At 37.8% G+C, this 10475-nt stretch overlaps 1 protein-coding gene across 3 annotated transcripts in view; it reads right to left on the bottom strand.

Annotated features, from left to right (window-relative positions):
• Window positions 1–1112: 1112 nt before the first annotated feature.
• ASB3 (ankyrin repeat and SOCS box containing 3) overlaps window positions 1113–10475 on the bottom strand; it is a 34094-nt gene continuing 24731 nt past the window's right edge. For 2 of the 3 annotated variants that reach the window (XM_070947676.1, XM_070947669.1), the window contains exons 9-10: window positions 9468–9601; window positions 1113–1999 (exon numbers count right to left, since the gene is read on the bottom strand). In XM_070947676.1, the coding sequence (XP_070803777.1) occupies window positions 1752–1999; window positions 9468–9601 (382 nt within the window). In that variant the 3' untranslated portion in view covers window positions 1113–1751. The remainder of the gene's footprint in view (window positions 2000–9467; window positions 9602–10475) is intronic. The other variant, XM_070947662.1, reaches the window with a different exon arrangement.

Here is a 10475-nt window from a genome sequence, read left to right as displayed (position 1 = left end):
TGGAGTAAAACTGCATTGTAAAAAAAAAAAAAAGAAAAAAAATTGATCTGTAAATTTAGAAATTTGGGAAGCATTTGTGATCTAAATCCAGCAGTAAAGAATCAGGGTAGTAAGATGAGAAGCAAGGTAGAGGCAGGGGAAATAGTCTGAGCAGGGTGTCTGGAAAAAAAAAACGGTTAGAAATATAATTTGTCCAGGGAATGGGGGTGCATATCTTTTAGCAGTGAATACTGGAAATATGACAGGATGTTTTTTTAAAAAAAAAACAAAGCTTGAAAGAACCTGACAGGAATATCATAAACCAGGAATTCTGTGTTAATTTTTGCCATATGTATGCTAGTAATTCTACAAAGTAGTGTAAAATCTGAGTGTCATCAATCTTTACAAATGTCTTGCACAAGCACACAATCTTTGCAAGTACAGACAGCTGGCCTCTTTTTAGCTGTGATGGTGCATGCAGACCTATGCACTGTTGATTTTATTATTTGGGGAATAGCTGTTGATAACTTAATTTGAAAGGAAGATACCTTCCAATCTTCTTTTAAATTGCTGCATTTTATCCACACTTTTTAGTCACAGCAACACACAAAACAGCAGCATCTTCAAGGATCTGCCACTTTTCTTAAAATGCATGGCACACAGATAAAAGAGGCAGGTCTTGATCACAATGCAGCATTTTCCATCCTGCCTTCCTGCAGACATCCCTGAAAATACTGTGTATTCATGGGTTTTGACTATCCCTCAAGGGCTGGAATTTCCGAGGATGAACTATTTTGTATGGGAGGAAGAAAACTGTTTCACAATGAATCAGATCAGTCATCCGTTTAGGCCAATACTGTCTCCTCTGGCTGGCTGCATCTCTCCAGGGTCCCAGTCAGGATTAATCCTTCTCTTGAACCAAAATTATTTTAATTAAGAGGCTCCCTTCATTGAGAGAATGGCAACCTTCCCAAAGCCTACCCTCCTCAGATTTGCTGAATCACAATTCCCATCCTCCCTGTCATACCAGTGGCCATGCCAGCCGTCAGTGAGAGAGTAGTAGTCCCACACTTCTGGAGAGTACCAGATTGGGAAAGCATGATATTTAGGACAGAGCTTGCTATAGTGAGATCTCTGGCAACACATGAATTCATTTATTCATTTCATAAATTTCATTTTATTATCATTAATAAATTCATATTATTCTGAGCAAAGGCAACAACAAGATAATTTCCTAAGAATATTTCTAAGAAACTTATTTTAATTTTGGAATGACCACTGCCATCGGTGTCCACTGGAGGGCAAATGAATAACACATGTATGATGACTCTGTTATACACAGGAAGTAGTTGTATCAGATATCATGGTAGCATGAAAAGTCCATGCCATCAGGTCAAATCACACAGTTTGACATTTCAATGTCATCATAGCTTGTTTTAGATGTTATTGCTATCATTGACCTGATCTATGTTTATATGCCATTTTTATTTATTTAAATTCTAAATTTTTGAGTTTTACAAAAAGGTGTACAAAAGGTGCAACTTATCTGGAAGCATCCAAGCTGCATTCAAAACATTGCTGACCAGAAGTAATTTAGGGCCAACACAACTGAGAGACATATGAGGAAATTCCTTCTGGACTGCTGAATGAAATTATCCTATCGTGAAAGACAGAAGAGAAATGAATACCTTTGCAACAACCATCAAACAGCATAGTTCATTCTTTATAAAAGTGAAAAACTCTATAAACATTCAGATGACCTTGAATCAGTTCTATTTTTTCTCTTCTTTATGTTCTGAATTAGAACAAGATGGCAGGGTCCTTTCTTCATAGTCTTCTCCCACCTTAAGCCAAGATTCTGAAATGGAGTATGTTCTTAATACATCCAAATAAAGTAAAAAATCTTGTAGGCAAGTAGGTATCGGCAACTGGCGGATGTGCTGGTCTGATTGCAAACAAACACTTGTTAAAAGTGACCGAATCTCCAGGCGGCACAGATGAGACAATGATGGGATATGTTCTGTCACAAGAAAGAAACATGCATTTATCAGGAGCAAAACAACTGAGTGTTTCATGAACCTTCTGCTTTAGTGCCAAAGGCCTGCAGAAGGAGGCCAATACCTTTGAGGGAGGCAATACTCAAGAATTACACTTGGCTTCTGATGCCCCAGCTATACACCACAGAGTAACAGAGTCCAGAACAAAATTAGATTTTATTTCATCTAATTCCAACTTATATATAGAAAATAATTATTGATAAGTTATGTAATAATTCTACTTTTCTGTCACATTAAAATTATCACTGTTACCATTTGATAACAATTTTTTGTATTCTGGGGGATACAACCAGGACTTTGGGAAATTGCTGGTTTCTGTAGTTTACAAAGAAAATAACAATGGGCTCCATACAAAACTTCTAGTGTCTTGAACTGATGTATTCCTTTATGAATTGAAAGACCTACTCTTAGTCTCAGCCATTCTTTGACTTTGTCTCTCTTGGGGGTACAGACAGTCTTCTGGACAGGTACCTGGATTTCCTACTGTTTTACAATAAAAATTTGTATATTTATATTTCCTCTTTGATAATATTAGGAAAAAGGGGGTTGTTAATTATTTACTGAATGGAAATCCTTGACTTTGTCATGCCTAATCTTCAAAGAAAGCTACATTCTGGACTAAAACAATAAGAATAAACAGTGTTTTAAAATTAAATAAAATAAGATCAAAGGACAGCCACTAACAAAGCAGAGCAGGTTTAAATCAGGACCTGAAATAAGTGTAAGCAGCAGGCCTAAGTGTTGAGATAGCAACTTTTCTTTTTTCTTTTCCTTCTTTTTCCTTTGGGTTTTCTGATTTATTTCTCTATTTCATGTATGTACTATATGTGGTATGGTTCTATCTGTGTGGAGGGAGGGAGGGAGGCAGGCAGGCAGGCAGGCAGGCAGGCAGGCAGGCAGGAAGGAAGGAAGGAAGGAAGGAAAAGATAGATTTAGATGTGTAAAACTTACATTTCCAATGTTTTTAAATATGAAAGAAAACAGAACTGAAATTTCAGATACCAAGCTGAAATATAAGTTGAAAGAAGCCAGCTAGGGAGGGATTTGATGACTCACTTCAAATACATGAAAAGATTCGCCTAGGAGAAGCCTATTATCCATTGTCCCAGAGTGTAGGATACAATAAATGAATTTACCGGTAACTCAAAAGAAGATTCCTTTTAAATGTTAAGAAAATTGTAAAGCTAACAATATTTTGACAACTGGGACCAATTACTGAAAGAGGTGGTATGCTCTGGTTCACTGGATATGTTCAAGTAGGAGTTGGATAGACATGTAATATGAATGCTTTAGTCTAGATTCTTGCACTGAGCAAAGGATTGGATGGCCCCAAAAGCTTCTTCCAATTTTATCATGGGAATGGAAAAATATTTGCACTGAAAGAAGTTATGAAAAATATTTACATTGGTTGGAAGGAAAAGGAAAAGGGTGCTTTGGCTAACATTCTCAAATAAACAGGCTCATGTTGAAGAACAACTTATTTCCAACAGCTTTTGGTTACAAAGAAAACAATAAGGAAGGCAGGAATCTTTACATACTGATCAAAAATAGTTTGGTCTTCAAACAAGTACATTTGTTAAGACTTTTCTTCTGTTTATACAGGAACTGTGGGAATGCTGATAGGGAAGCTACTTTGCAGAGCTGGAAGTTACACACCCTAAAAACACAACTTTACACATAGTCCTTGACTTACTATCACAATTTAAGCCATAAGTCATCCTAAGTAAGATGCCCCACATGATCACCTTACTCAAAAACCACAATCCTGACTCTCCCTGTTGTGGTGATTAAGTGATCCTGTGGATCATTAAGCAGAGCAAAAGAATTACCTGCCAAAGGGGAAGTGGGGGGGGGCAGGCAGTTCCCCTCTGTGAGCAGAAGGAAACTGTAGCACTGGGCTGGAGAATTCCATCCTGAAATCCAAGCAGGATTTTGGCATGAAGTGTTTGCAGCATGGTGCATTCTGAACCAGCCCCCAGAAATGAGGAAATCCTCTCACTTCTGGAGGAAGCTGGCTGGAAATGCCTTATGCTTTAAATGCCCTTTGCAAAATCCTGCTTGGATTTTGGGAGGAACAATTTCACTCAGCCTCCTTACAGAGACTCTCCACCATGCAGCACATTTGAAATGGATCTTTTTCACTCAGCCCCCAAGAAGCAGAGGGCGTCTTCTGAGCAAGAGGCCATGGCTGCCAACCTTTCCTGCTGGCTTCCCCATTGACTTCCTGGGGAAGCTGGCAGGGAAGACTAAATATGGTGACTACGTAATCATAGGGAGCTTGGCAGCCCGCCTTAAGTTGAAACAGGTTACCAAGTGCCCAGATCACTATTGCGTGAATGCAAGGGGTGCTATAACAGCCACATGATCAGACACAGGTTGTAATTTTGAACAGTTGCTAAACAAATGGTTAACCACCACCCGAATCACACACTAACCAACTCAAATGGAAAAATTTGCATAGCATGCAGAAACTTGGATGGAGTTCACAGCAGGCTGAGGTGGGCTGAGGATAACATAATCCAGGGTTGTCAAACTCAAGATCCGCGGGGTGCTTAGATCTGGCCCACAGTGCCGCCCTGGAAACAGTGAAGGACCAGTCCATGGTGCCTCTGCCAGCCAAAATGGAGCTCGGGAGGGCTGCGCAAGCTCCGTTTTCGCTGGCAGAGGATTGCAGGAGGCCATTGCAGCCGAAAACAGAGCTCCGGAGCCCATTTTCACTGGCAAAGCGCTTGCACCCCAAGTGCCCTCAACACGAGTGACATCATACTGGCCACACCCACCCTGGCCACACCCGTCCCAGGCCCCTGAGGACAAACACAACCTTGATGTGGCCCTCATTGAAATTGAATTTGACACCCCGATATAATACATTCTTCCCTTTCCATCCCCAAATGATAGTTAACTTAATAAATAATTAGTTAAATTAATAAATAATAATAATAAAACTTGTCTTTGTGCTGGGGTCCAGAGTCAGATCTCATCTTTCCCACTCCTGAATATAGGGGAAAAACTTGGCTTACTTTAATTCTAGGAGCAGAATTAAAAAGAAAACTGCAAAAACTGTATACTAAGCCTAGAAAAACAGTTCCTTCCATATATTCTATAATTATAACAGATTTAACCTACTGGAATCCCAGTTAGCGGGAAGAACAAAGGTGAAGCAGAAGAATAGATGCCTCACATAATGTTCATTCAGGAAAACAATGGTTTAAAAACCTTCTGAAAATCCAGTGATGGAGTACCCACAACTTCTGAAAGCAAGCTGTTCAGATTAATTGTTCTAACTGTCAGGAAATGGTAGCAGTAGGAACAACCAAACTGTTATCCCAAAGTTGGAGGTGAGGGCTGGGATAAAATTCCTACCTTCTGATTTCAATACCCCCAGTCTACCATCAGCTGGGTCTACTACACAGGTATATACACAAACATATTTTGTGTGCCTGTCTCTCCATGTATATACACATGTACACATACACATATACAGACATAACACATGCACACTTTCAGAGAAAAAGGGAAATCTCCAGGATTGGCTGCAGCTGGAGTTCACTTTACTGAAAACATGAGGAAGAAGAACACAGAGCTCAGGAGTTTTGAATAGTGACCCATGCATATATATGCACATATTCTTCCTTTGGGAGATCATCTTAAAACCAAGGTCCATATGGGTATATACAGTGAGTGGTATTGGCGGCAGTTAACTGAGACCCATTTCAGAACATTACCCATGAAAGAGACATAAATTGGTCAAGATCATATATTTGGTTTCTTTTATTGAGATTCCTCTGCATTGTATCTGAAGGGACGTGTGCTCTAAAATGGTGCTCGGGGGAGGGGGGGATTATTACTTTTAGCTCCAGAGTTAACTGGCTGGGAATGGTTAATTGTGAGTGTTCACTTTGCAAATTAGCATATTATTAGGGTTATTTAAAATAAGGAAAGTGATAGTAAAAGTGAGCAGGAAAAGCAAGAATGGTAGAAAATAAGGGCGATGGTTTGACAAAAGATGTGGTAATGAATCCCCCTGGATGAAGTAGGGAGAAACTCAGGGCGGAACTGAAAAAAATAAAAATAAAAGTGATAGCAATACTCAATTTCAGGTGTGCCTATTTATTGCTAAGATTTTGCAAAAGGTGCTAGTTTTATGGGTTCACATATGTTCAAATATTTGTTCTCATTAATCTCCTCTTATGTTCTTCTATAAAGGCTTACATTTGGATCCCTTAGAACATAATTTAATAAGCACTCTGCAGGATCAAACCAAAAACCTATCTAGTTCAGCATCTTATTTCCCACAGGGACTAACTCTTAAGGACTCTTAAGAAGTGCAAGAGTAAAATATCCTGGGTCACTGTTATCTTTCCACAAATAATATTCAGAGGTATACTTGGACATGGAAAATTTGCATTTCAGGTAGCTAGCAACCATTTATAAACAATTAATGGCTTATGGAAAGATGGACGGCAAATAAATATAATAATAATAAAACTATTTATGCTCTCTAAATCTGCATTTGTTAGAGGCAATCATATTTTGCAACAGCAAATGCAGATTAATTCTATTTTGCACAGAATCTAACAACCAACACAAACCTTTCCCGACTCAGTGCTTTCTAGATATACTAGAATAACAATTGCCAAGAATTCCCCCGGCAATATTTAGATGACAACAGGTAAAGGACACTCGATTATCAGATATATCAAGCCAGTTCTTGCTATACATTACAGTAGTATATTTTATGTTTTCAAGGCACCACAAAATGTTCAAAACGCTTCTATGTGGCCCCAGAAACCTTCAAAAGTATTATCAAATTCCAATGTTTCAGAATTGGAATTGGAAGAAAGGCAATTAATAAATGAATGACTAGAGACTAATATTGTATTTAATTCTAATAGCATAAAATATGGTATTTTATCATACTTCCATTTAATTCTTGAAGTCAATGTATTTTGGAATGCAACCATTTGAGTGTTCACCAAGAAAGTTGTGTATCCTAATATTTAAAAAGAAAATATTAGAACGAAGTCAATTCAGACCATACTAACAAGCGTAGGTTTGAATTTTTTAAAGAGATTTTTAAACAGGAAAAAAAAAAGATCTAGCTGGCAAACTGATAAGAGACCATAAAGTGAGATTAATTAAAGCACCATTCAGGCAGAACTCTCTCCATGCGTTTGCTGGATTTGAACACAAAAGAAAAGAGACATTTTCTGATCAGAAGCTTTCCTAACCTTTCCATTATTAAAAGATGGTATTTCGGTCTCCAGGGTATCTAGTTAGCAACTGATGATTGCAGACTATATCTGCACTATTCTCCCTGCGTGGCAGGCAGTCTGCAGCTTCACTGTTGCCTGCAGTAATTGGATGACCTTTATTTCCAGAGCAGGATTAAGCAGAGCCACAGGATCATTTATTAAAAACACAACAGCACACTGGTTTCAGAAGTCTAATTTGGAAAAAAAAGCCAAGTTGCACAGATGCCTCTAATACTTCAACACTAGCATCCACTGTTTAGGAAATCTTCTAGCCACTTAGCATATGGCCCAGAATAATCTAGATATTCCCAAGGTCTCTCTACTTAAAACTAGAAAATCCAGGATCCTTCAATTTTCAAAACATTTGGTTCATTGGTAATAATAAATTGGTGTTCATGGCACATTACGCTGACCCCGAGATACTATCTATACATCTGCTTTCTCTTTTGTATAGCTTTTTAACCCACAAAAGCACCCAGGTGCTGCTACAATGCCTCACTGTGACAAGGGGTGTGTTTGTGAGAGAAACGTGCAAAGAATGCTAAGAATCAATCTCAAGAGTGCATATACCCAGCTGTGTCACTCAAAGCCTGAAGATCATCTCAGTTGCTCAGCTAAAGTAAGGCGACACCTATATCAGGCAACAGCAATATTGAAAAATTGTGGAAGAGGAAGATCACTTAAGTACCATAACAAGGCATCGTTTCATACCATGCTAAGAAAAGCAATGGTAAATCACTCCTATGTGTTATCAACAAAACCACAAAGACAGACAATATAAAGTGATTGACAATATTTAGTATCAGATGATGAGCCCCTTAGGTCAGATTGCAGTCAATATACTACTGAGGAAGAACTATGTTTGCCAGAATATTAATAGTGTTTATGATGTGGCTACATTAAAGCCTTTGGAGCGTCTAGTAGCTGGTGCTGTCATGAAGCGGGGAAATGCAGAGCTGCATGAACAGAATTACAGTGAGAACTTGAAATGTAAGAAGCACGAATGTTTCTAGGCCTAGGAAACAGAATGACAGAAACTGAAAAAAGAGAAATGGAAGCCTTGACAAGACAAGATCTTGGGAAGAAGAATGTCAAACAACTCTTAAGAAGGATTGTTACAATCACATTTTTAGATATTGAAGATGGAAACTTATACAGAAAAGGCCAATAAAGTAAATTATTTCGGGATAAGTAAGAAAGTAAAACGCTATCAAAAAGAAGTCATAATGTACTTTATTGATTGACATCTATTACATCAAGCTGTAGTATAAAAATGGAAAGATCAAAACCTGCTCAATATTCTCATACAAAACCTAAATAAAACAAAGCCATAATCCATAGCAAAGCAGTCTCCAGGTCAGAAAATAAATTGTATACTTTCCTTATTTATTCAGGTGTATGCTTAATGTATGTTGAGAGAGCCTGGATTAGAAGAACAGGGCATGATTTTGAAATTGGAGGAAGAAATCTCAGTAGCCTGAACTATGATGATGATACTTCTCTAATACATACTCTTAATAAATAAAGGATCTGAAATGAAACAAAATAACAAAAGTCAAGGAGCACTGAAAAAAATGAGACGTAAATCTAAAAAAGACCAAACTAATACAATAAGCACAGCAACCAAGCTTAAAATTGACAATGAAGACGTTATACAGGCAAATAGTCTGTTTTATAGAATTGATTATCAACAGTTAAGGAACCAGCTATAAGAAATACACCATAGACTTATGCTTGGTGAATAGCAGTAAAGGCCTTGAAAAAGATTTTAAGAGGCCATAACAAGATCAGAACTGTACAGGCAACAGTTTTTCCTGTGACCCTCTCTGGTTGCAAAAGTTGGACTTCAAAGAAGCAAGACAAAGAGTATTTACAGTTTTGAATGTTTGTGTTGGAAAAGACTCCTGAGAATGCCATGGAGAGTTAGATCACAGAGCAAATCAATCCAGACTTTTCATTCGGACCACAAAATTATCAGATTCAAATTATCCTATTTTGAACACATTATACAATGATTAATACTTCATTTTTTATGTATATTTAAATCAACATTATGCTCTCTGAGAGCATGTATATCAAGGCTACAATCCCTTGCATTATTGACCAACAAACTATCTGTTATTTAGACATTAATAAACAGACCATACAAAAATAAGCTGGCTCGTTCTTTGCTTACCAAAGTAAGCACAGGGCATCCACATGGAAGTGGCCTTGCGGCTGGAAAGAACCTGCTCCACATTCCACGGAAGCCTCTTCCAATTAGTAAACTCCAGCAGGAAGTTCAGAGCATCGCTGCTTACAGAGAAAACCCTAGAAGTGAACAAAAATAAATTACTATAAGAACCAGTGTATCATATTGAATAGTGTCGGCTTCTGGTAAAAGAGTTCAAATCAGCCATGTAACCAACTGAGTGATTTAAGGCCAATTATTGTCTTTCAGATAAACATATAATATTCACAGTTCACAAAAGAAATATAAAGATGAATAGAAGTAAATTTTAGAGGATATTAAGTGATGTACTCCTAAAATACAAAACTTTATTTAACTGGGAAATATGCCGTATCAAATATATCTTAATAGAATTCATATGGGCCAGTGCTACTACTAGTACTCTGTTCATTTGAATAAAATGAATGTAATACCGGTCTCCTGTAATCTGAGTATCTTTGTAATAGATCTTCACTACAGAATGCTTGCATTCTGAATATTAATCAGGGTGGATTTGATTTAAATCAAGTCGATTTAAAATCACGATTTAAATCATGATTTAAATCACTAGTAAAAAGGCTTCATTTAAATCAACTCGATTTAAATCATAATTTTTAAAGAGCAACTGTCATCTCTATTCCGCAGCTGCTCCTCCTCTGACTCATTGACAGTCCCATTCACTTTAATGGGACGGCTGGTGATGTGGCAGTGACACAACAAGGTGAGGGACGTGGCAGGCAGCTGGTGAGTGGATGCCCGCTAACAAGCGCTGCCATGATGGATCTGAAATGACAGGTGCTCTTTAATATTATATTTATAAACTGCTTAGGTTTCACTTTCATTTTTACTACTTGCCCTGCCTCCTCACACTTAGAGCCTGGTGGTACAGATGCATTTCTCTTCAAACAATCATAGAGTTTATAGTGTACATAGATTTGCAAAACAATGGGATAAAGGAATATCCCTGAACTTTGT

The sequence above is a fragment of the Pituophis catenifer genome, unplaced genomic scaffold (genome assembly GCF_029215685.1).
Source record: "Pituophis catenifer annectens isolate HBS135680 unplaced genomic scaffold, rPitCat1.0.hap2 SCAF_1, whole genome shotgun sequence".
Lineage (NCBI taxonomy): Eukaryota > Metazoa > Chordata > Lepidosauria > Squamata > Colubridae > Pituophis > Pituophis catenifer.
The sequence above is the reverse complement of the archived record's forward strand: the minus strand, read 5'-3'. Positions and strand labels throughout refer to the sequence as shown.